This window comes from Oncorhynchus gorbuscha, linkage group LG20 (assembly GCF_021184085.1).
Source record: "Oncorhynchus gorbuscha isolate QuinsamMale2020 ecotype Even-year linkage group LG20, OgorEven_v1.0, whole genome shotgun sequence".
NCBI lineage: Eukaryota > Metazoa > Chordata > Actinopteri > Salmoniformes > Salmonidae > Oncorhynchus > Oncorhynchus gorbuscha.
Genome location: NC_060192.1, coordinates 4,199,903 through 4,226,572, shown reverse-complemented (window position 1 = coordinate 4,226,572; position 26,670 = coordinate 4,199,903). Strand labels below are relative to the sequence as shown.

The following is a 26,670-nucleotide window of genomic DNA, read 5'->3' as shown; positions in this document are numbered from 1 at the left end:
TAACCAACAGTGTAGACTTTACCTGAAATGCTTAACAAGCCCTTAACCAACAGTGTAGACTTTACAAATGCCCTTAACCAACAGTGTAGACTTTACAAGCCCTTAACCAACAGTGTAGACTTTACAAGCCCTTAACCAACAGTGTAGACTTTACAAGCCCTTAACCAACAGTGTAGACTTTACCGTGAAATGCTTTACTTTACAAGCCCTTAACCAACAGTGTAGACTTTACAAGCCCTTAACCAACAGTGTAGACTTTACAAGCCCTTAACCAACAGTGTAGACTTTACAAGCCCTTAACCAACAGTGTAGACTTTACAAGCCCTTAACCAACAGTGCACTTCAAGAAGAAGAAACTATTTACCAAGTAGGCTAAAATAAAAAAGTTATAATAAAAAGTAACACAATAAGAATAACGAGGCTATATACAGGGGGCACCGGTACCAATATCCCCGTCGCCAAATGTGGTGGCTAATTTCTTTATTATCAAATGAGGAGAGACAAACTTATCACACAAGTCAGTTATACTTAAACTAAATATTTATTCACTTGTTAATAAGGGAGCAGGTCAATACAACACATAAAGTGAATCGATTGAGCGCTCTACGTTAATGATGGCTGGTCGACGAATTGAGAGGCCCGAGACAAAAGTACAAAGGTCTTTTATAGCCAAGATGCACCCCCTTCAGGCTACATGACAAACAACAGATGTATGGAGTGGGTCACAAGGTTAAGATTAGTATGAAAGATACTGTCTGCTGTGAATTATAAGTATCTCATTGTGTAGAGACCAGGGTCTGGCCCTGGGGTCGTCTCTCCCTGGTACCTTATAGAAAAGAAACATTAACTCATGCTCTGGAATGCGGTATCACCCAAAGACATCGTAAATCTTCCAGAGGCCCATCCTCAGTAGAACACACACAGATGAGCGTTGTAACAACCCCTTATTCCATAAAACAACCATTTGATGCAATAACAGCATTGTAATATCATCTTGTAATTTCTCTCACAACACTGGCGTAGCTAGCTCGTTGCAGCTGCAACATTTTCTCTCAGCCTCATGGCAAAATGTGTAGTTAGATTAGCAGGAAATGAGCTCTAAAACAGCAACATTTTCTCTCAGATGAATGGCAAAATAGGTTTCGCCTTGCGAAACTGTGTGATAGAGAACACAACATTCAATGTTGACCAGACTGAGGGCAGGGGCCTATGGGCAAAGAGCAGGTAGGGCCAGTTATTCCAGTAAGTATCTTGGTGGAGAGACTTGTAAGGCATGCATGTCATAGAAAACAGACACACCAGTGGCCTATCCGGTTCCACTAGCCGGGACCGGGATGTAGATACAGCCATATATAGTACATCCTACTCCAGAACACTTACGTATTACTCCGGAATCACAGCCTCTGACGGAGCCGGATCAGGTGCATTAATTGTTCTGACAAGGTTCCGAGCAATGCACTCAAACCTGTTATTGGTACTCTGACAGCTCACTGAAATGTGTTGAGGACCATTAAGGACAGGAATGCATTCGTGTCCTCCCACAGACACAGTAGTAAAATGGTCTGTGGCTAACAAGTGGCATAGTTACTGGGTGAACGAAAATGGGGTAGTAAACTTCATGAATTCAACAAGTCGTGTATTTCAGGATCCACATAAGTGCAGCATGACATAATGATCATAATTATAGTCACCAATAATGTGAATGAATGGCAGTGAAAGTGCTAGATTCATCTGTAGCTCATTTTGTCTGAGGAGCTGAAAAAAAGTCTACGTTTACCCACTGCCTTTATTTACAAGTGTCTACCTACTATTTTGAAAACACAAAGCCTCAACTTCCTGCTCTGAGAAGCACAACAAGTTCAAACTAGACTGGTTCTGTCGCTGCCGTCACCATCCTGTGACTGTTACACCTCAACCTCTAACCTTTAACCTATCGGTGTTTGACTGCATCACACACCGGAATGAAAAAGGCCAATATTTGGGTCAAACAATAATTCTATCGGGTCACCTGACCAGGAAAAGCTCTTAAAAAAACAACACTAATGCAGTTATGTACACTGAACAAATATAGAAACACACCATGCAACAATTCCAAAGATGTTCCTGAGTTACAGTTCATATGAGGAAATCAGTCAACTTAAATGAATAAATTAGGCCCTAATCGGATTTCACATGACTGGGAATACAGATATACATACATCTGTTGGTCACAGATACCTTTAAAAACAAAAGTAGGGGCTTGGATCAGAAAACCAGTCCGTATCTGGTGTGACCACCATTTGCCTAATGCTGCAGGACACACCTCCTCCGCATAAAGTTGATCAGACTGTTGACTGTGGCCTGTGGAATGTTGTCCCACTCCTCAACGGCTACAAAGCTGCTGGATATTGGCGGAAACTGGACCACGCTGTCGAACACACCGATTCAGAGCATCCCAAACATTTTCAAATGGGTGACAGGCCATGGAAGAATGAGGATATTTTCAGCTTCCTGGAATTGTGTTCAGGTCCTTGCGACATGGCCGTGCATTATCATGCTGAAACATGAGGTGATGGCGGTAGAGGATTGGCACGACAATGGGCCTCAGGATATCGTCATAGTTTCATCAGCTGTCCGGTTGGCTGCTCTCAGACCATCCAGAACAAGCCGGATGTGGAGGTCCTGAGCTGGAGTGGTTACAAGCGGTCTGCGGTTGCGAGACTGGGAGGATGTACTGCCAAATTCTCTAAAACTACTTATGGTAGAGAAATTAACATGGCAACAGATCTGGTGGATATTCCTGCAGTCAGCATGCCAATTGCACACTCCCTCAATACCAGAAGGACCAGTGGCATCTATGTTGTGTGACAAAACTGCACATTTTAGAGTGATCTTTTACTGTTCCCAGCACAAGGTGCTCCTGTGTAATGATCATGCTGTTTAAATCAGCTTCTTGATATGCCACACCTGTCAAGTGGATGCATTATCTTGGCAAGGAGAAATGCTCACTAACAGGGATGTAAACCTATTTGTGCACATTTTAGAGCAATGAGGAGCTTTTTGTGCATATGGAACATTTCTGGGATCTTTTATTTCAGCTCATGGGACCGATACTTTACATGTTGTGTTTATGTTTCTGTTCAGTGTAGTTTATACCACAGTCCCAATTATCATTCGCATATGCTTTATTGAAAACATTTTATTCCACTTTATCATTATACAAACTCAATCATACATAGTGTCGACCTTTGCAATACATTCTTTTAATCCTGGGTCCTAGTAACCTTTGCTGAGTAGTTGTAGTCCACTGCTGACTGGATAAAAAAAAAAAAAAACAGTTCATGCATTGAAGTTCTAACTCCTACACATGTCATGTAATCCTGTTGGGGGATTAGGGGCTTGAACTAAGAGGGTTTTTTATACATGAGACCAGTTCATGAGGTGACCCTAATAAGCTGTACAAGTTCACCCCCCCAAAAATTCTATCAAATTTCTAAAAACGAACAATGCAGAGTAGAGTTTCAGAAAGTTTCACAAAGCTAAACTATGGGACGTACAGTGATTGTGTGACTCATACAAACAAGACAGCATGAGCATGGCCATATCACATTTCAATTCTCATCCAGTCAGGCCTCGCTTTCAACTCTTTATGGTCAGGGGGGACAGTGAGGTACTGTTTACCACACACACAGAGCAAAATTACTGGGGTTTGAGCTGGGGCTGCGGGGGCTTGTGGCCTGGTTTCCTGGGACCCAGTTGCACAAAGGCAGCATTGTAAACCAGCAGCAGCAGAGCGACCAGCCCAGCAGGACGGAGTGGTGTGTTATGGTGTGGTATGGGAAGACTGGACTCAGTAAGGCCCATAGAAACGAACCCAGCCTCTGAGCTAGCTGCCCCTCCTCTAGATCCACCTCTCTGGTTCGGTCAGGTCTGTCCATGACAAATCAAAAAAGGCCTAGCATGTCATCTTTTGTGACGGGTTGGTTTGACAGAGCAAGTAAAAGGTTGTTGCATATTAATTCCTTGACATGTGTACTGTGGCATTTTGACTTACTCTCTACCACTCCCTGAACACTGGCTAGTTGCATCATCCACCCAAGTGGCCTTTTTTGACGTCATTTCAAACACTGACAGATAAAAAAAATCTAATAAGGCATGAAGAGATTAGGGTATAAATATTTAACAAAAAAACCCCTAGCTATATATGGCACAGTCTTGTCGACTAGAAGAAAAACAAGCAAGCATACAAAGTCGTAAGTGAAAGGCTTATGCAAAACACTTCTGTTTCAAAGGAAGATTCTGCCATAGTGGCTGAGTGCATCTTGCATCCAATCTCAATAAGAATCCCTTTGGAAATTGCATAAAATTTAAATGATACCACTGATGAATCCTTCAAAACTATACATTTCACCAGTGATGGCTTTGGCTTTTAATCCAGCTGGTAACACCAGGTTCGACAGTGTCTTCCGACAGTGTCCCTTGATTGTCTTAGTTCATATACCCTGAACCTTTGTAGCCGGTTGTTGTTTGACAGTTTCCTGATCTGGGTGGAAGTTGCCAGTTCACTTCCTTCGGCAGCGCAGGCAGCAGGCCCGAGAGCGACCCACCTCCTCTTCCTTGTCTTCCTGCACTGTGTAGGAGGACTGGCCGTTGTAGCGCGAGGGGTTTGAGGCGTCACCATCCCCACCCTTGGTAACGTCTGAGGGGGCTTGCGACTCCTCATTGGGTTTGAAGGCACCGTACGGGTTGAGGGAAGAGTTGCGGTTGCTGTAGGTACTTTCCAGGGCCATGGGGTTGATGATGATCGTGCTGTCCTCTGCAGAACGTAGCTTGGCCCGAGGGATGGTCACGTCTCCATAAGAGCTGCCCAGAGACAGATTCATGATGGCTGGTTAAAGGCGGCTGAGAGGACGAAACACAGGTAGATGGGGTCTGTGACTGTCAATGTCAGATCTCAGACACGGTATTGAGGCTCTTTTCTGAACATTAAGCTTTGCTGTACCCAGTTGTTCTGGTTTTCTCTGGTGACTTGAACTGGCCTTCCAAGAATAGTCCTGTAAAAGACAGATTGAAAAAAACAACTGTATAGTTATAAAGAGAATTCTGAAACTACAAAAGCTCTGGGTTTTTTTCTGCTTGACATTTGAGAAATTTGGGGAAGAGGAGTATCACAGAATAAAATAAAAATCATTTTCAGTCCCTCTGCTTCATAATGTTCCTGCATATTCCTGATCCAAACAAAGCTCACTGTAGGATCTTGCTCACGTGAGGGTTTATCCATTAACTCATCTTACTGCTAGAATTGTTCTATCCCATTCCCAAATCATTTTCATGATCCTATGTCACGTTGACACTGAAACATCTTTTATACGGAACTTTTAACAAGCACCGATTGTAACAAGCACCGATTGTTCACGCACCGATTGTAACAAGCACCGATTGTTCACGCTTACCTCTTCAACTTGTGTAGTTCCGCAGCAGTCAAGTGTTGTATGACATCCAATGTCAATTCCCCAGGTCTTTAGATGGGTCATACAATCCAGTGAGCACTTAAAGGTTTAATGGTTTGTCTCTTGAAGACCCTTCTAGGTGCACTTCCTCAGTGTCTCTTTACAGGAAACGGGAGCCACACCTGTATCGGTGTGTGTCAGAGTAAAGACTGAGATGGCCCACACACACGTGCTCCGGTGAGGTAGAGTGCTGTTGGTGTACCTGGGAACCACCTGACCCCACCCCTATGAGAACAGAGCAGACGCCCGAAACCCTGAGAGGGTGTGGTGACGACTGGCAAGCCTCAGTCCTGGAATGTCATTCCTCTCGCTGCTCAACACAGGCGCATTTGTCACGGTGACCAGGTCACTCCTCTCCCTTTGTCTCTCACAGTATCTGTAGCCTGCTTGCTAAGTTACGCCGCCCATTGAAATGTAACTGGTAAATGAAGTGTGACCACTCACAGCTATAGTCACACAGGCACAGTGTGTCATATTGACATGACCGTCTTGTTTGTTGTATTTGATACTTTTTGAGTTGCAGAGAGTGGTCTACAGAGACCACTCTAATTGAAACCATGATACGACAGGATTACTGACATAGCTACAGTACCTGTATGGGTTTTGTTGAATTTAGGTTCATTTACCTGGTTCCATATGAAACACAATTCAAGTGGCTATTTATTCTGCTTTCACCCAGAAACTTTACATTTCTATGCTCAGCATGTTTGTGAAATGAGTCAAAGTGAACAAGCGCATGCAGACAAATGGACACACAAATGCAAACAAACACATGCACACACACACATTCTTGTGTAACTAACCTTGTGGGGACACACAAATGCAAACAAACACATGCACACACAGTCTTGTATAACTAACCTTGTGGGGACACACAATTCAGTCCCATTCAAAATCCTATTTTCCCCTAACCCTAGCTCCTGACCCTAATTTTAACCTTAACCATAAATCTCCTAGAAATAGTATTTGACCTTGTGGGGACTGACAAAATGTCCCCAGTTGGTCAAAAATCCTTTTTAAAATTTACTAGTTTTGTGGGGACTTATGGTTCTTATAGTTAAACACAACCGCAGTCATTCTCTCACACACATACGTACAAGCATGCACACACACACACACACACACACACACACACACACACACACACACACACACACACACACACACACACACACACACACACACACACACACACACACACACAGGAACGTACAAGCACACACACACACACACAACCACACACACACATACGTACAAGCACGCACACACATACAAGCATGCACACACACGTACAAGCATGCACACACACACACACATATACATACATACAAGCATGCACACACACGTACAAGCATGCACACACACACACACATATACATACGTACAAGCGCACACACACACACACACACACACACACACACACACACACACACACACACACACACACACACACACACACACACACACACACAAGCACACACACACACATACGTACAAGCGCACACACACACACACACACACACACACACATACGTACAAGCGCACACACACACACACATACGTACAAGCACACACACACACACACACACACACAAGCACACACACACACACACACACACACACACACACACACACACACACACACACACACACACACACACGTCATGATTTTGTAAGATAACAATTCTATGGCCCTTTGTTTCCCTCAAGTGGTTTAACTGGTCAATGGGTTTCACTTTACAGCAACTAAGGTTTGGTACTTTTTTTGTACATTTATGCTATTGAGTATATTAGTCTCCATACAGTTGAAGTCAGAAGTTTCCACACACTTAGGTTGGAGTCATTAAAACTAGTTTTTCAACCACTCCACATCTACTTTGTGCATGACAAGTAATTTTTCCAACAATTGTTTACAGAGAAGATTGTTCCAGTGGGTCAGAAGTTTACATACACTGAATTGACTGTGCTTTTAAACAACTTGGAAAATTCTAGAACATGATGTCACAGCTTTAGAAGCTTCTGATAGGCTAATAGACATCATTTGAGTCAATTGGAGGCGAGTATAAACACCATGGGACCACGCAGCCGTCATACCGCTCAGGAAGGAGACGCGTTCTGTCTCCTAGAAATGAACGTACTTTGGTGCGAAAAGTGTAAATCAATCCCAGAACAGCAAAGGACCTTGGGAAGATGCTGGAAGAAACAGGTACAAAATTATCTATATCCACAGTAAAACAAGTCCTATATCGACATGACCTGAATGGCCGCTCAGTAAGGAAGAAGCCACTGCTCCAAAACCACCATAAAAAAAGACAGACTATGGTTGGCAACTGCACATGGGGACAAAGATCATACTGTTTTGGAGAAATGCCCTCTGGTCTGATGAAACAAAATAGAACTGTTTGGCCATAACGACTATCATTATGTTTGGAGGAAAAAGGGGGAGGCTTGCAAGCCGAAGAACACCATCCCAACCATGAAGCACGGGGTGGCAGCATCATGTTGTGGGGCGCTTTGCTGCAGGAGGGACTGGTGCACTTCACAAAATAGATGGCATCATGAGGATGGATTATGTGGATATATTGAAGCAACATCTCAAGACCTCAGTCAGAAAGTTAAAGCTTGGTCGCAAATGAGTCTTCCAAATGAACAATGACCGCAAGCATACTACCAAAGTTGTGGCAAAATTGCTTAAGGACAACAAAGTCAAGGTATTGGAGTGGCCATCACAAAGCCCTGACCTCAATCCTATAGAAAGTGTGGGCAGAACTGAAAAAGCATGTACTAGCAAGGAGGCCTACAAACCTGACTCAGTCACACCAGCTCTGTCAGGAGGAATGGGCCAAAATTCACCCAACTTATTGTGGGAAGCTTCTGGAAGGCTAGCCGTTTGACCCAAGTTGAACAATTTAAAAGGTAAGGCTAGCAAATACTAATTGAGTGTAAACTTCTGACCCACTGGGAATGTGATGAAAGAAATCAAAGCTGAAATAAATCTATACTATTATTCTGACATATCACATTCTTAAAATAAAGTGGTGATCCTAACTGACCTAAGACAGGGAATTTTTACTAGGATTAATTGTCAGGAATTGTGAAAAACTGAGTTGAAATGTATTTGGTTAAGGTGTATGTAAACTTCTGACTTCAACTCTATATTTCATCTTTTCACTTTCAGAATTAGCCTCAATTCTGGGAGTTACCCTACAAGTATGTGGATACCTGCTCGTCGAACATCTCATTCCAAAATCATGGGCATTAATATGGAGTTGGTCTCCCCCTTTGCTGCTAGAACAGTCTCCAATTTTCTGGGACGGCTTTCCAGTAGATGTGGGAACATTACTGCGGGGACTTGCTTCCATTCAGCCACAAGAGCATTAGTGAGGTAGGGCACTGATTTTCGGCGATTAGGCTTGGCTCTCAGTAGGCGTTCCAATTCATCCAAAAGGTGTTCAATGGGGTTGAGGTCAGGGATCTGTGCAGGCCAGTCAAGTTCTTCCACACCAATCTTGACATACCATTTCTGTAAGGACCTCGCTTTGTGCACAGGGGCAAAGTCATGCTGAAACAGGAAATGGCCTTCCCCAAACTTTTTCCACAAAGTTGGAAGCACAGAATCGTATAGAATGTAATTGTCTGCTGTAGCATTACGATTTCCCTTCACTGGAACTAAGGGGCCTAACCTGAAACATGAAAAACCTGCCCCAGACCATTATTCCTCCTCCACCAAACTTTACAGTTGGCCCTATGAATTTGTGCAGGTAGCGTTCTCCTGGAATCTGCCAAACCCAGATTTGTCTGTCGGACTGCCAGATGGTGATCGATCACTCCAGAGAACGCGTTTCCACTGCTCCAGCGGTGGCGAGCTTCACACCACTCCAGCCGACACATTTTATGAAGATCCTGACAAACAGTTTCTTTACGTGCTACAGCACTTTGCGTTCCCGTTCTGTGAGCTTGTGTGGCCTACCACTTCACAGCTGAGCAGTTGTTGCTCCTAGATGTTTCCACTTCACCATAACAGCCCTTGCAGTTGACCGGGGCAGCTCTAGCAGGGCTGACATTTGAAGAACAGACTTGTTGGAAAGGTGCGATCCTATGACGGTGCAATGTTGAAATTCACTGAGCTATTCAGTAAGGCCATTCTACTGCCAATGTTTGTCTATGGAGATTGCATTGCTGTGTGCTCGATTATGTGTGGCTGAAAATAGACGAAGCTACTCATTTGAAGGACTTGAACCGGGTGTTTTTACACTTGGTTACTTTTAGCAAGTTTGTGAACTTTTTTTGTGCAGTGTGTGTGACCACTCCAAAGGAACTCAGACCCCTCAAAAGAGCACCCGAAGGGAATTGAACTGAGACCATCTTGAGGTGATCGGAGTTCAGTTTGCTTGAATTCTGGTTCCCTTTATTAGCGCAATGTTCTCGTGATTATTCCCGCACCACACACTAGACTACTGCAACACCGTTTCCCCTGACATAAGCCCTCACATTGGTGCCACAAGAGAGAAGATATGCAGGTTCGCGGAAAAACCGTGTGCCACTTTGGGATATTGATTAGCAATTGATGCACAGAAATTAGTGTTTTTAATTCAGATTATTTTTTTGCAATATGTGATCTATAGGCTAAGAGCGTCCTAGGCAGTTTATTCAATTGTGGGGTTTGAATAGTGTGAGAAGAAAACATTGGGTAAGAATCATATCGTAGCGCTAGAAATGGACTTTGTAGCCTTAACGGGGAAGTAGCCTACACTGGGGTGTACAACTTTCAATTACATCACTTAAATCTGCAGTTACTCTGCTATTTATTATTTTACCAATATTATTTACATGTTAACAGTATCTTATTACAATTATTATGTGTCTCACATTTTAGATAAATGCAATCAATTAGCTTCCAAACTGTAAGTATCAAGTATCAAGCTGTCCAATAACGCAATCTGATGGAATGGCTCATCTCGCACCTTGTAAAAACCCAGAGTGCATTGAGTGAATATTGGAAAAATATCCATCAACATTAGGATAGGAGAATTTGATCCTAAATCTGTGGTTTAGGGTAACTTCTATCTCAAGCTAATTTACATAGCAGACCATTGCTCCCATGAACCAATTGATGTCCTTTGGGACATTTTCCCTTGTGCTCCAATTAAATCACTCCTCTAAATCACTCCTCTAACATTAAAATTGAGCTCCAGAGATCAACACCAATCCTATAATGTGTGAAGTACAGATTTTCTTGTCAAACATTTTTTAAATTTTTTAAGAATACGGCAAAATTTATTAGACATGTTTTCCTGAATCTAAAAAAAACAATGTGAGATTAAAGTCTATGCAGTGTTGAATGAGTCACATGATTCAAGTATATTACAATGTACATATAAAAACAAGTGTGCAGCAGGCAGTGACCCTGGCGTTTGGTTTCTGTATGCGACACCATTTGTGGAACGACGACGTAGCTCAGGGGTTTGTCACCGGCATCTCCCCGGTCCATCACGTCTGTGACCACCGCTCGGCTAGATGTCAGAATTCCTTGACCGAAGGGTCAGAGTCAGAAGAGGCCGCGAACCCCCTCCCTCCAAACAGAGTAATAGTTCAGCAGCAGAAACACAAAAAGCACCAGGAAGTCGACATTTGTTCAAAGCTATTTTTTGTGTGTGAATACATCGAAAAACAACCCCAAAAAACAAATAGTATTTTTGGCACTACTAGAAAATCTAAAACAAACACAGGAAAAAGATAGCTTTAAATAGCTCAGCCCTGGGTATCTGAAGGGTGTCACAATCGTTAGTATCGATATCAGCATAAGTTTTAGTCTTAAAAAGGGTTTAGCCCAACTTATTTGAATATTATCACTGGCAGATAACTTCCAGTTGAACAACTTATTCCAATTCAACTGAACAGAAGACAAAAAGTTACCAGTACCAGCTTGCACATTCTCTCCCATGATCCTACCCACCAGTGCTGCACTTCGGATTTGTTTAGTAATGATAGTCAGAAGGCTGTGTATCAGCATAGAATTAAAATGGCTCCATTCAGAGGAACACATCAGGATTTAGTCCATTGTTGAATTGGGTTAGATTAACACACGTCACCGTAAATCATCGCCACAGAAACCACTGAAGACATCATCACATGTTAATGTCTACTCTAAAACGTGACACGCCCCTTTCTGCAGTCATTTACGGTTCGGGTTACAGGATAAATAATTGGCAGCAGGCAGAGCTACTAGCTACCTCTAATGGTGATGAATAATGCATGGCTGTGATGGCAGAGGTCGTACACCATGGGCTTAATACAACAGGGAATTTTCATTAGGGCACACCATAGAAAACATTTTTTTTCTCTTCATCACACTGAAAATAAGAGGTTCCTATTGGACCAAGTCCAGGTACTCCTGGCTGGTTTCAGACAGTTTACTTCCTGCAGGTGCCTAATGAATACAACCCAGACACATTTGACTGGGAGGAATCGTGCCAGTCTTTACCTACATGACAGGAAGGGGGATGAGTCCACATAATCACCCCAACACAAGCACCTTCTCTGGGGATGACAGAAGAGGGAGAGCCAGCAGCGCGGACGGAGAGTGTATGAGAGACAGAAGGAGAGGAGGAAGGCGTTCAGTATCAGAGTGAAGGAGGGAGGGAAAGAGAAGGAGGGCAGCTCTGTATATAGTCTCTGGTACATTCCTTCTTCGTGGTGTGTTTACTGTAGGTGTGTATACTATATAGGGAAGCCTGCCCACATGATAGTGGCTTAGTGTGGCAGGGTTTACCTGTGTGTGTGTGTGTGTGGATGTGTCTCGCTGCTCGCTAGCCTAGTCCCAGATCTGCTTGTGACGTATGGCCAACGGACAAAGGGAGTCGGGCTACACGGCACTAAGCAGATGTTTAAAATCAGTGCTGCTCGTGTCTGAAACCGCAGAGGAGCTCCCCATTGACGAGGAGACCCCTGACAAAAGGCAATATGGGTCAAATGTATCAAAATAAAATAAAAGATGCTAATAAAATTGAAAAGCTATGTTGTTCTTATGGAACTAAAAAGTAACTAATTGCTGTAAACTATCTTGCTTTTGCTGGTCGTAATCAATGGTCAAAATAAGTAAATAGTTATTTGAAACTAGTCGATGGAACAGACCCCCTTGTTAGTAAAGCAAGAGTGGTGGCTTGTGAGTTTTTGCTGTGAGTCAGTGTATGTTAGCTGAACATCTCTCAATTCCAATGTACAGTACATGTACTGAATGTCAGTGTATGAATGAGTGTGTGCGCACGCAAGTCCACGTGGATCTGTACAAGCACGTTAGCGTGTCCATCAGTTTCTTATAGTTTAGTCCGTTTCCCCCAGAAAGCGTCTCTCTCGGTTCAGCCATCTTGGCTCACATAGTCCCCAGGGGTTCTCCGTAGCGGATCTTCTGGCCGGCCTTCAGGTTGAAGGTGAAGTCGTGCGGAGCCTCGAAGAGCAGGACGATGGTGGAGCCCAGGTTGAACTCTCCCAGGTGCTCCCCTTTCCTCATGCTCACACCCTCCTGGTTGTTGTTAGACAAGTAGCTGAAGTCGTTGTATGAGCCTTTGCTGTAGCGCGGGCTGTTGGTCCGAAGCTCCTGGGGGGGAGAAAGTGGGGCCAGTTTAGTAAATATATAATAATGATCATATATTGGTTATAGAGCATAGCTTTATACCCCCACATAAATTCAGTGTCCATCCATGTGATATGGACAAAAAAAAATAAAAAAATGGGGAATTGGAGGACAATAGCTGAATTGGACTAATTCCCATTAGACAATAAGCAGCGCAGCTGAATGAGGTCATATCCTCCTGTTGCGTTGACTACTCCCAGATGGAAACAGCTTTTATCGCTGGCCCCCTCACTCATCTCCCCAGTCTTTCTCAACCTCCTTTATCCTCCCTTCCCACCTGTTGAATTGACAAGGAAAACTGTAGGGCCTAATCTCATGACAACTGAATCTGGAATCCTATGACTGGGACCCAAAAACAAAGGAGTTTTTCCTGGTCAGGTCACAATGTCACATGGTGAGGAGAAACTCCTGTACCCATCTACTTCAGATGAACATCCCCTTATTGGTCTGCTCTCTGTTGACTGACCCAGAGAGGCAGCCCACTGGCAAGCGTTGATCCAGAGGACCAAACGAATTAGCCTGTCTGCCCCTGAAGCCGAGATCCTATTGACCTGCAGTAAGGAAGTGAGAGATGGTGGGCTTTTAAAACGTCCACGTCATCCTAAGCCTCTGCTCTAATCAATGGGAGATCAGTCAGTTTGAACACAGTGAGTGTGGAGATTAAATAGGCCTACCAGTGTGTGTGTGTGTGTGTGTGTGTGTGTGTGTGTGTGTGTGTGTGTGTGTGAGCAGCTTAGGGAAATGGCCTGACGTACAGGTAAGTGAGACAGGAAGCAGAGGGAGCTTAATGGAGTGATAATAAGTGTAACATGGCTCAGAGAGACAAGGGGTCAGAAACCCAGAGTCAGGCTGGTCCACTCTCAGCTTCGTCACACTGACTTTGTACTGTTATGTCCTAATAGGTTAAGCAGGTGACCCTTATCTGTCCTCACAATATCAGAGAAAGAGATCGCCACCAGTAACACATCGAACGCCAGTTTAAAAATGTGTACGTACACTATAATTGAAGAGCTTGTCAACAGTATAGAATTGCGGTGTAAATACATGTTTAAGGAACAATAGTGGGAGCACTAACTTTGATCCTCCCATTCAGAACCTCCTCCATGTATGGACAATGCCACGGTCCCTAAATACTATGACGTGGAGTGACATTGATGCTGCACTATGCACCAGCCCGAACAAAATGGACGAATGAGTGGTTATATACTGTGACAGCACCAGAACAGGTTCAGACTGGTGAAACATCCAACCTTGTCAAAGTAGATGCGTATGGAGCCCACATTGGTGGCTCCTACAGCGGTGAGGGAGAAGAAGCCGTGTGTCCACTCTCCGCTCAGCACCACTCTCTCGTTATGGCAGAACAGTTCTTTGATCCAGCGAGCCACGCCAGGGTTCACTGACATCAGAGAGCCTGGGAGGGACACAGAGGAAGCAGGAAATAAATACACAGGTACACCGACAGATACAAAACCTAATACAAACACTGCAAGCAGCACTATACACCAGTTTATTAGGTACACTGACAGATACAAAACCTAATACAAACACTGCACGCAGCACTATACGCCAGTTTATTAGGTACACCGACAGATACAAAACCTAATACAAACGCTGCAAGCAGCACTATACGCCAGTTTATTAGGTACACTGACAGATACAAAACCTAATACAAACGCTGCACGCAGCACTATACGCCAGTTTATTAGGTACACCGACAGATACAAAACCTAATACAAACGCTGCAAGCAGCACTATACGCCAGTTTATTAGGTACACCGACAGATACAAAACCTAATACAAACGCTGCAAGCAGCACTATACGCCAGTTTATTAGGTACACCGACAGATACAAAACCTAATACAAACGCTGCACGCAGCACTATACGCCAGTTTATTAGGTACACCCTGTTTACGAAAATGGTTTGCGCCTACAGGCCGTGAGTCACGTGGCTGTGGCTTGCTATATAAAGCAGGCAGTCAGGCATCGAGGCATTCAGTTACTGTTCGATTGAACATTATAAAACGGCAAAAGTAGTGACATAAGTGACTCAGGGCGGTATGGTTGTTGGTGTCAGGCGCGCCGGTTCCTGTATCTCGGAAATGGCCAGCCTCCTGGGCTTTTCACGCAACACAGTGTTTAGGTTTTACAGAGAATGGTGAGACAAACAAACCAAAAAACGTCCTGTGGGCAAAAACAGCTCGTTGATGAGAGGTCGAAGGAGAAGGCCAAGAATCGTGCCAGCTAACAGATAAATAAATACATTTGATTTAATTTAACAGGTGGGCCACAAAGGGGCAAATAACGGCGCAGTACCACAGTTGTTTGCAGAATCTCTTATTCCAGTAGATGACCACACCGGGTTCCACTCCTTATCAGCTAAAAACAACAAGAAGCGGCTCCAGTGGGCAACGCCATCACAAACACTGGAGGAGTGGAAAAACATTGCCTGGTCTTGTGAGGCGTCCCAGGACAAAACAACTCATGAGAGTCGCATCTTTCCACAGGGGGCAAACCATTTGGATGCTACAGAAGTTTTTTTTCCGAGAAGACCGATTTTCAGGATGCCTCATGATCTGACAAAACACCACTCTAGCTCGCATCTGCAGAAGGGCGATATTGGCGGATTGAGACACAGCCCATGCAAAAAACAACATCTTAAAACCTCTACAGGATCGGTGTGTCCCCCCCCCCCCCCCCCCGCGGGACGGTTGAGCTAACATAGGGGCTAATGCATGAGGTTGTAAGAAACAAAAAATTATTCCCCAGGACAGAAAGATTAACAAGCTAACTACACTGTCCAATTTACAGTAGCTATTACAGTGAAATAATACATTGCTATTGTTTGAGGAGAGTGCACAATTATGAACTTTAAAATGTATGAATAAACCAATTATGCACATTTGGGCAGTCTTGATACAATATTTTGAACGGATACGCAATGGTTCATTGGATCAGTCTTACACTTTGCACATACAAAGCTGTCATTTAGTGGCCAAAGTCTAATTGCACCTGGGCTGGAATAATACATTATGGCATCTGCTGCATTTCAAAGATGGTACAAAAAAAATACAAAAATCTTTTACCAGATCTAATGTGTTATATTCTCCAACATTTATTTCACATTTACACAAACTTCAAAGTGTTTCCTTTCAAATGGTATCAGAATATTCATATCCTTACTTCAGGTCCTGAGCTACAGGCAGTTAGATTTGAAAAAGGGGGGCAGATCCTTAGAGGTTTTAAATAGACGGATGTTTATGTTTTTTATTATTATGTTAATTCGATTTATGCGTGGCCACGGAAATCGTAGGAGAAGAGTTCAAAAAATAACCACCAGTCAGGAGGATACAGAGGTATGATTAGATATGCAGAAAAACCTACGTATATCATTTTAAACATAGAATGAAGCATAATGATTATTGCTCTAGATTGCAGGAAGCCGTTTCGGGTTTTTCGAAAAAACAGAAAAAAACAATCCAATTAACCAGCCCCAGCCATCCTCACATACTTTGTGCCTCCACATGTTTTGGGGTGTATGACGCCCCTGTTTATGACGTGTGTGTCCTGAACGTCCTGGGATTGTCCTAGCATAGCGGAGTAATTCTGGTGTTTATATAGGGGAATATCAATGTCAAATGTATGAGCAGAACAGTCCTAACAGCAAACTGACCAGGGAAGTGTCTTCTGTGGGCCACCCTCCAGTCCGTGGGGGAGTGGAAGCAGTGGTAGTCTCCTGGAGCCAGGTACACCACACAGTGGAACAGCTCATTCCCCTCTTTAGTCACCAGCAGGTCCTGGAATGAGCTGGGGTCCTCTTCATCTGGGGAACCCGCACATAATTATGGTCAGCAGACAGGGTGGTAAGGTGCGTCATATAAACCAATCCTAAATCCCTAGCCTCTAAACAAAACAGGATTAGATGTATCTAATTCTGATAGGATGTATAAAAATTATTAGTGGGTATATCAGGTCTACAACATCAGTTATACTGTATTTACCCGCCCAACCCTTTGGGATCAACAAGTCTCAAGGGGATGAAGGTTTAAATTAGGATAAGGTATTAGATCCCATTAGACCGGGGTGGGGGTGAAGGGAAGAGGTTCTCACTTGATGGCTTGATGGTGCAGTTGATGGCCTCAGCCCAGGTGTGGGGTCCCAGGAAGGTCTCCAAAGAGTAGGTGACACCTTTGACTTGCTCCACCTCACAGTTCCGCACACGCCCAAAGTGCAGGATCTTCCCATCTGCTGGGCTGATCTGAAGAAAAAAAAGACCAACATTTACGGCTTAAGCCAGGGATCTACTCCTCTGTGTCTAGAATATACAGTACCTTCCTCTGTGTCTAGAATATACAGTACCTTCCTCTGTGTCTAGAATATACAGTACCTTCCTCTGTGTCTAGAATATACAGTACCTTCCTCTGTGTCTAGAATATACAGTACCTTCCTCTGTGTCTAGAATATACAGTACCTTCCTCTGTGTCTAGAATATACAGTACCTTCCTCTGTGTCTAGAATATACAGTACCTTCCTCTGTGTCTAGAATATACAGTACCTTCCTCTGTGTCTAGAATATACAGTACCTTCAGAAAGTACTCCTACCCCTGGACTTATTTCACATTTAGTTGAGTAACCGCTTTAATTCAAAATGGATTCAATATCGCTTCTCACTCATCTACACACACACACACACACACACACACACACACACACACACACACACACACACACACACACACACACACACACACACACACACACACACACACACACACACACACACACACACACACACACCTCATAATGACAAAGTGGAAAAATGTTTTGAGAAATGTTCGCAAATGTATTGAAAATGAACTACAGAGATCTCATTTACATAAGTATTCAAACCCTGGCATCAATACATATTAGAATCACCTTTGGCAGCAATTAATTAAAGCTGTGCATATTTCTGGGTAAGTCTCTAAAAACATTGCACAAATGGAGTGTACAATATTAGCACATTTTAAATTCTTCAACCTCTCAAGTTGGTTGTTGATCATTGCGAGACAGCCATTTAAGTCTTGGCATAGATTCTCAAGCCGATTTAAGTCAAAACTGTAACTAGGCCACTCAGGAACATTCAACGTCATCTTGATAAGCTCGTCAGCTGTATATTTGGCCTTGTGTTTTGGGTTATAATCCTGCTGAAAGGTGAATGGTCTACCAGTGTCTGTTGGAAAACAGACAACCAGGTTTTCCTCTATGATTGTGCCTGAGCTTAGCTCTATTCCATTTATTTTTTATAAAAATACAAACAGCCTTGTCCTTGCCAATTACAAGCATACCTATAACATGATGCGGCCACCACCATACTTGAAAATATGAAGAGCGGTACTCAGTGATGTGTTGGATTTGCCCCAAACATAAAGCTTTGTATTCAGGACATGAAGTTAATTTCTTTACTACATTTTTGCAGTTTTACTTTAGTACCTTATTGCAAAAAGGATGCATGTTTACACTCGGTCATTTAGGTTCGTATTGTGGAGTAACCACAATGTTGTTGTGCCATCAGTCTTCTATCATAGCCATTAAACTAACTGTTTTAAAACCACCATTGGCCTCATGGTGAAATCCCTAAACAGTTTCCTTCCTCTCCGGCAACTGAGTTAGGAAGGACGCCTGTATCTTTGTAGTGACTGGTTGTATTGATACACTATCCAAAGTATAATGAATAACTTCACCATACTCAAAGGGATATTGAATGTCTGTTGATTTTTTTTAACCAATCTACAAAATAGGTGTCCTCCTTCATTGGAAAAACTCCCTGTAGACAAATCTGTGTTTGAAATGTACTGCTCAACTCAGGGACCTTACAGATTACCTCATCTCTGTATCCCACATATCGGTTATCATAAAAAAATGATATTTATTGCACATACGGAGTCCATGCAACTTGTGACTTAAGCACATTTTTTACTCCTGAACTTAGACTTTCCATAACAAAGGAGTTGACCATTCAGCTTTTAATTTTTTATTAATTTGTTAAAATTTCTAAAAACCTAATTCCACTTTCACATTATGGTGTGTAGGCCAGCACAAAATACAAATTAAATCCATTTTAAATTCAGGCTGTAATACCATTTTTTGGGGAGAAAGTCAGGGGGTGTGAATACGCCACCTTTACGCCACCTTTCAACTTTACCAATGCCGCCAAATGTTTCCGCATTTTCTTTATATATCTGCCGGTAACAAAGCCTGTACTTTTACTTCCACCAACCGACCAGGTCATGATTGCGGTAGCGTATTTAAAAGTCCCGTTGGGAGTTAGAAAAAGAAAGTGCGAGAATGTGATCACGTCCAACGTGGATCAGTAAAGAATCTCTGATAATCATCCTACAGAGGTTAATCCAGGGCAGAACATTTCCTGGATAGAGCAGATAATGCTTCTAGAGCAAAAAATTAACGGGAAAGAAAATGTTATGACAGCGGTTCCACACATTCTAAATATTTTCTATTTTATTCTGTTATATTCCATTATATTAAATCTTACTATAAAATATAGGCCCTGTGTGTTGACTGTGGTCAGGGCAGGGGAAAGTAGGAAAAGTGTGTCCCCTGTTTAGTTAACAAAATAAGAACTATTGATTTAATTTGCCTTGCACAGCTATGGGTTGAACAGACCAGTAGTCTAACATTACACTCAAAATATGCTATTCTATTGAAAATAAAATGTTAGTCTCATCTTAGGACCTGCATAAACACATTTCTAGATTTGTCTATCCACCTCATAATTACCAGAACATCTGACAATGTTGTGAGTAGCCAACTTTTTATTCACCGTAAAAATAAATTACAAATCATTATTTACAACTATAAACTGGGTGGTTCGAGCCCTGAATGCTGATTTGCTGACAGCCGTGGTATATCAGACCGTATACCACAGGTATGACGAAACGTATTTTTACTGCTCTAATTACATTGGTAACCAGCAATAAAGCACCTCGGGGTTTGTGGTATATGGCCAATACGCCACATCTGAGGGTTGTATATAAACACTCGTCACATCCATAACGGCCAATTTTCCTTTAAAGTACGACAATTTTTATATTTTCATCATTGTCGTTTTTGTGTGTAGCCATGCCTTACTATCAAAGTGGCTATTAATATTTAACCCTAAGACTGAGATTCAGACCTCCGAAAAATGCCTGTCCCAAGTCTACACGATGTGTTTACAATACTGCGTCGCTAATAAGGCATTATCTGTTCCACCGAATGGGAGCATTTGAAATAAGATCAAGCTCAAACGAGAAGGATAAAAACATAAAAATAAAAATATATATGCATTCATTATCAATATTCTTAGCAATGATTTAGAAATCCATGTAAGTATTAGCTAAGTAGCCATTTGTTCTCGAATTGAAATCCTACTTCAGTTCATAGAAATAAAGCTAGATAACAAACCCCAGGCTAACCTTATAAGCAGCTAGCTAGCTTCATCTGGCTAGTGCGGCTTGACCGGACCGGGTTATGTGTTGTGGAGCTAGCCACAATAAGGATTAGCCACAATAGTGGAATTCGTCCGACTTCAAACAATCCGCAAAAAAGTCCCTCTATGAAAGTGATGCAAATGGTTACAATTAGCGAAACCATGCCATATTTAGACTAGATAATGTTAAACAACGTTGGAGTGTAGAGCAATGAAATTAGGTTTCAGTCTACTTGGTGACACCCGCAGAACATAACTGAAGAGTTCACACAAATATTAGCATCTTAGCTCCTATTGCGGGAGTTTGACTGTGGTAAGTGAAATGGGGTATCAGTCTGCTCAGTACCCATGTCCTCCACGGAGTTCAGACTCCAAAACATCCTCGTTGTATTGTTTTTCCTCTGGAATAGTGTTCAAACCAAATAGCAGGTTGGCTGGTATAATAGACGCTGCTTATTTCACAGTGGTTTTAGAGTCACGCAATAAGAGCTACGATGCTAATGTTCTGTGGATGTCACGGAGCACACTGACACCCCGTGCCAGTGATCCACAATCCATAGGCTGTACAGTGAAATAAGTACGCGCCCCCAATGCAATTCTCAAGTCAAACACGTGATTTTGGTCAAATTAACAAAGTCTCTGATGAATTTATCATTTATAATCTTTCAATTAGAGACATATTTTGAAGGTGAACCGCAAATTCCACTGTTGTGTCTACTCCTTATTGTGGCCAGCTTCACATTGGTGGGTCTAATACCTACACTGGAGTTGCTTACCAACAAGTCAAAAGTCAGGTTTTGAAAATCTACTTGTTCAAGACCTGAAAATGGTTTTCTAGCAAATGATCAACAACGACGACATGAATAGTATCTAACCCCATGTGGCTAGTTACAGTTTTGACTTAAATCTACTTGAAAATCAAATGGCAAGACCTGAAAATGGTTTTCTAGCAAATGATCAACAAGGAAGACATAGCTTGAAGAATTCTGAAATTAATACGCGTGCAAATGTTGCACAATCCAGGTGTAGTAAAGCTCTTAGAGACTTGCCCAGCAACACGTGCAGCTGTAGTCGCTGCCAAAGGTGCTTCTACAAAGTACTTATTCAGGGGTTGAATACTTATGTAAATTAGACATCGCTGCATTTAATTTTCAATACATTTGCTAACATGTTTTCACACTGTCATTATGGGGTAGTGTGTGTAGATGAGTGAGAAAAAAAAAATATTTAATCCATTTTGAATTCAGGCTGTAACACAGAATGTGGAATATGTCAAGAGGTATGCATACATTGAAGGTACAGTAGACACGGACGCATACACACACACACACACTCACACTCACCACGCAGTGCGAGTTGCACACGGGCCGGACAGCCGGTTTGAGTTTCCGTCTAAAGAACTCTCCCAGGTTCCTGTACTGAATTAGGTCTTCCACGGCCGCCTCCTGCATGTTGACGCCAAACGTCCAGATATACAGACTGTAGACTGGCTTTCTCAGCCAGGTGGGTAGTTCCACCTGGTTCAGGCGACCCCAGGCCCGAGACAGCAGCCGTGTTGGGATGGTCTTGTACAGAGCAACCTGGGCCAGGGAGGGAGAGATTGGGTTAGCCTACACATAGTTAAATGGCATGCTTTCACATTGGCTGCATCCTGGCTTATCCCAGATCGGTTTGTGCTGTCTGGCCAACTCCCTATGCTCATTGTTACACCAAACAACCATAGGAATTGGCAAGACTACACAAACAGATGAGACAGGGCTACTACTTCTCTACTGGGTGAACTGTAACAGGAGAAGCTAGAACCATGGCAGATGAGGCTAGAACGTTGACTAGATCACTAAGCTTAAGGCAAGGCGCCATCTCAACTCTGAAAAGAGCATTTAAAGTCAACTGCATCAAGGCCATACGCAGGATAGGTAGCAAGCGAGAGTTGACCGTGTTTTAACGCGCCTGAATAGATTGACATTTTGCACTCCTGAACTACGGTCTTCGTTTACAGGTGTATTATGGAAGCCAAACGTGAACCATCAGAACTCGCACAGATCATGTACATTTCCAAATTAAACTTAAACTTTAAGAAGAATACTTTAAGGACAGCTTTTTTCCATCTTCATAACATTGCAAAAATCAGAAACTTTCTGTCCAGAAATGATACATTTTTCTGCATCTATGCTTTTGTCACTTCTAGATTAAACTACTGCAATGCTCTACTTTCTGGCTAAAGCACTAAATTAACTTCAATTAGTGTTAAACACAGTTGCTAGAATCTTGACAAGAACCCACACTGGCTTCCTGTTAAGGCTAGGGCTGATTAAGGTTTTACTGCTAACCTACAAAGCAGTACATGGGCTTGCTCCTACCCATCTTTCCGATTGGGTCCTGTAGTACATACCTACACGTACGCGACGGTCACAAGACGCAGGCCTCCTTACTGTCCCTAGAATTTCTAAGGAAACAGCTGGAGGCAGGGCTTTCTCCTATAGAGCTAATTTTTTTATGGAATGGTCTGCCTATCCATGTGAGAGATCAACCTTTAAGTCTTTATTGAAGACTCGTCTCTTCAGTAGGTCCTATGATTGAGGGTAGTCTGGCCCAGGGGTGTGAAGGTGAACGGAAAGGCACTGGAGCGACGAACCGCCCTTGCCATCTCTGCCTGGCCGGTTCCCCTCTCCACTGTGATTATCTGCCTCTAACCCTATTAAGGGGGCTGAGTCACTGGCTTACTGGTGCCCTCCCATGCCGTCCCTAGGAGTGGTGAGTCACTTGAGTGGGTTGAGTCACTGATGTGATCTTCCTGTCCAGGTTGGCACCCCCTCGGGTTCGTGCCGCGGGGGAGGTCTTCGTGGGCTTACTCAACCTTGTCTCAGGGTATTAGGTTGGTGGTTCAAGATATCCCTCTGGTGGTGTGGGGGCTGTGCCTTGGCAAAGTGGTTGGGGTTATATCCGGCCCCTTTGGCCCTGTCCAGGGGTATCGTCGGACAGGGACACAGTGTCTCCCGACCCCTCCTGTCTCAGCCTATTTATGCTGCAATAGTTTGTGTGTCGGGGGGCTATAGTCAGTCTGTTATATCTGGAGTATTTCTCATGATTTATCCTGTGACCTTTGTGAATTTAAGTATGCTCCCTCTCACTCTTTCCTCCCTATCAGAGGACCACGCCTCAGGACTAACTGGCCTAATGACTCCTTGCTGTCCCCAGTCCACCTGGTCATGCTTCTGCTCCAGTTTCAACTGTTCTGGAAGTGGCTATGGAACCCTGACCTACTCACGCCCAGTGAGTAGGACCAGTGCACGCCCAGTGAGTAGGACCAGTGCACGCCCAGTGAGTAGGACCAGTGCACGTCCAGTGAGTAGGACCAGTGCACGTCCAGTGAGTAGGACCAGTGCACGTCCAGTGCTACCAGTCCTGGACTCTCTACCACACCTGCTGTCTCTAACTCTGAATGATCGGCTATGAAAAGCCAACTGACATTTACACCTGTTGCACCCTCTACAACCACTGTGATTACCATTATTATCTGACCCTGATGGTCATCTATGAAGGTTTGAACATCTTGGCCATGTTCTGTTATAATCTCCACCGGGCACAGCCAGAAGAGGACTGACCACCCCTCCCTCATAGCCTGGTTCCTCTCTAGGTTTCTTCCTACGTTTCAGCCTTTCTTGGGAGTTTTTCCTAACCACCGTGCTTCTACATCTGCATTGCTTGCTGTTTGGGGTTTTAGGCTGGGTTTCTGTACAGCACTTTGTGACATCGGCTGACGTAAAAAGGGCTTCATAAATAAATTATTGAATTCTAATTGGTTAACTGTGCACTTTAGGGATCAGCCGCCTGGGGATCTTCCCCACCCCTTATCCCTGCCGAACAGCTGAAGCCCTTAATGATATTCCATCTCAAATCCAACGCGGCTACGAATGGACCGTTGGCACAGTAAAAAAATACATTGAAATAGCCATTTCTTTACGTGGTCTCAGATGTGAGGTCAGGGTAATACACGTAGAAATCAGATTTAAAATAGACCTGCGATAGAATAGGAGTTAACAGGTAGGTAGGAGGGTCTCAAAAAGCCATGTGACCCCAGGATTAAAAACCTTAAAGCTGATCAGAGTTCAGACTGTAAAACAGAAAAACAGTGGAGAAATACTGAAGCTTATTTTGGTGCTTTACATTGCCAATAGAAATATAATGTATAGATCAAACTGACAAACCGATTCAATGTGCACAATAGAGAGAAGTGTGTCTGTCTACAACATTTCAATGCAAATTCTCTGGAACTTTGCGCACCCTCCTGAATTTAAGCCAAACCGGTGCTGCATGCGGAGTCTGGAACCGCCCACATAACTCACTAGGCAGTAAGGTCCTGTAGCTCCAGAGATGATCACAGATCTTGTCCAAACTGCAGGAAATAGATCAGCTGAGGATACGGGTGGCAGATAAGTTCTCTCCCCATGATTAAGTATCCACTTTGATTAATAGGTCAAGGGACGCGGAATAGATCAACATTACATTAATAACATGCAATGCTTATTGGCTGATGGTAAGGTGGGAAACAGCATCCATTGAAACTTAGGCCACTCACTCGCCCCTTTGCCCCGACAGTGTGAGCGAGCACAGCAGGAGGAGAAAACAAAGCATTCCTCCCGTTATTGTGTGGATCACACAAAGGGCCTTTGATAGGCGTTACGATAGAGCCTGGGCCGAGATCAGAGCTCCGCAGGTCCATATGGGTCCGGCCATCTGTGACGGGGGGCGCACCGCACACATCAGTGGCTCTCTAGAAGAGCACTTCGCCAAGAAAACCTGGTGCCACGACGCAGGGGAAACAAACTGTTTGGTAGGAACTGTAATGAACATAGGGGTTTATTAAAGTGGATTTAAAGTGCTTTTTCAAGTGTTCCAGCTGCGATTTACTTTGTTTGGGAGGAACTGGTGTCCTCACTCAACTAGTATTATAGGACTTGGTACCTCTGGATGCTGAGATTGACATTCAGTCATTCATTCTCACACACACACACACACACACACACACACACACACACACACACACACACACACACACACACACACACACACACACACACACACACACACACACACACACACACACACACACACACACACACACACACACACAGGAGAAAACGCTGTAGTAGCGCGTTAGTAGGGTAGTACTCACCCTGCTTGTTGGTCTCCAGCCGACCTTGGCCAGGGGCTTGAGTGCGCCGAAGGTCAGGAAATAGTAGAGGAAGCTGAGCGGCCATGAGCGCAGCCGCAAGACGGGCCGGGACATGCAGCTCAACTGGCCAAGACGACGCCGCAAGGCCAACTGAGGGAACTGCAACCTGCGCAACCATACAAAGCCCTGGGTTGGCACAGGTATGGCAGTGTACACACAGAGTCTCCGACTCACAAAACACAGGCAGGGCAGAGACTCACATTCACAGACACCCACAAAGTCTCTCACCCACACACACCCACAAAGCACATGAAAAATGACAGAATGCACATGCGTGTCCAAGCAAAGACGTGGGTAAATACACGTATAACGGAAACTAAAACGACAACAAAGCACAAACAGAAATACTTGACAGATGATGCCCTCTTACGTTACACTGTTCAAACACAGCACATTCCTATCGGCAAATAGACTACTGAGACGTCACACGTTCTGACTGCACAACCTACCCCAAATCCCCTCAACCACGCAGATGACATACTGTGGAAGGCTCATCTAAACCCCAACGTGGTTGGTTTCCGAAAAAATTAATATTTCATACAGAATCCACTCTACTCTTCGGGCTGCTTTTAGTCAAGTCAAATGTCTCTCCTTAAAATATCCTCATTCTAACTCCCATCCATCCAGATCTCTCAATATGCCATGTAAAAATATGCATCACTTTATTCGCTTAGCCTTAGGCGATAAACGCGGAGAGGGATTTTAAATGACAAAACTCTGTGCTCGAAGTGTGTGGGTGGTAAACACACAGCTAAAAATGCATAGAAAACAGCATATCCACCCAACAGTCAAATCCATAATCTGTCCATGACCATGCCTGGCCGCACTGCATACGTCTATTAAAAT

At 43.6% G+C, this 26,670-nt stretch overlaps 2 protein-coding genes across 8 annotated transcripts in view; both read right to left on the bottom strand.

Annotated features, from left to right (window-relative positions):
* Positions 1-3,909: 3,909 nt before the first annotated feature.
* si:ch211-202f5.3 lies at positions 3,910-5,798 on the bottom strand. Its single transcript, XM_046317868.1, has 2 exons — positions 5,433-5,798; positions 3,910-5,033 (listed from the first exon to the last, which is right to left on the bottom strand). Exon 2 carries the CDS (start codon positions 4,860-4,862, stop codon positions 4,542-4,544), a length of 321 nt encoding a protein of 106 aa, XP_046173824.1. The 5' UTR covers positions 4,863-5,033; positions 5,433-5,798; the 3' UTR covers positions 3,910-4,541.
* Positions 5,799-10,744: 4,946 nt separating this feature from the next.
* Positions 10,745-26,670, bottom strand: part of pisd (phosphatidylserine decarboxylase) — a 42,456-nt gene continuing 26,530 nt past the window's right edge. For 4 of the 7 annotated variants that reach the window (XM_046317139.1, XM_046317141.1, XM_046317134.1 and 1 more), the window contains exons 2-7: positions 25,765-25,930; positions 21,932-22,168; positions 17,231-17,378; positions 16,794-16,943; positions 14,373-14,533; positions 10,745-13,086 (exon numbers count right to left, since the gene is read on the bottom strand). In XM_046317139.1, the coding sequence (XP_046173095.1) occupies positions 12,862-13,086; positions 14,373-14,533; positions 16,794-16,943; positions 17,231-17,378; positions 21,932-22,168; positions 25,765-25,930 (1,087 nt within the window). In that variant the 3' untranslated portion in view covers positions 10,745-12,861. The remainder of the gene's footprint in view (positions 13,087-14,372; positions 14,534-16,793; positions 16,944-17,230; positions 17,379-21,931; positions 22,169-25,764; positions 25,931-26,670) is intronic. The other 3 variants (XM_046317135.1, XM_046317136.1, XM_046317137.1) reach the window with 1 other exon arrangement.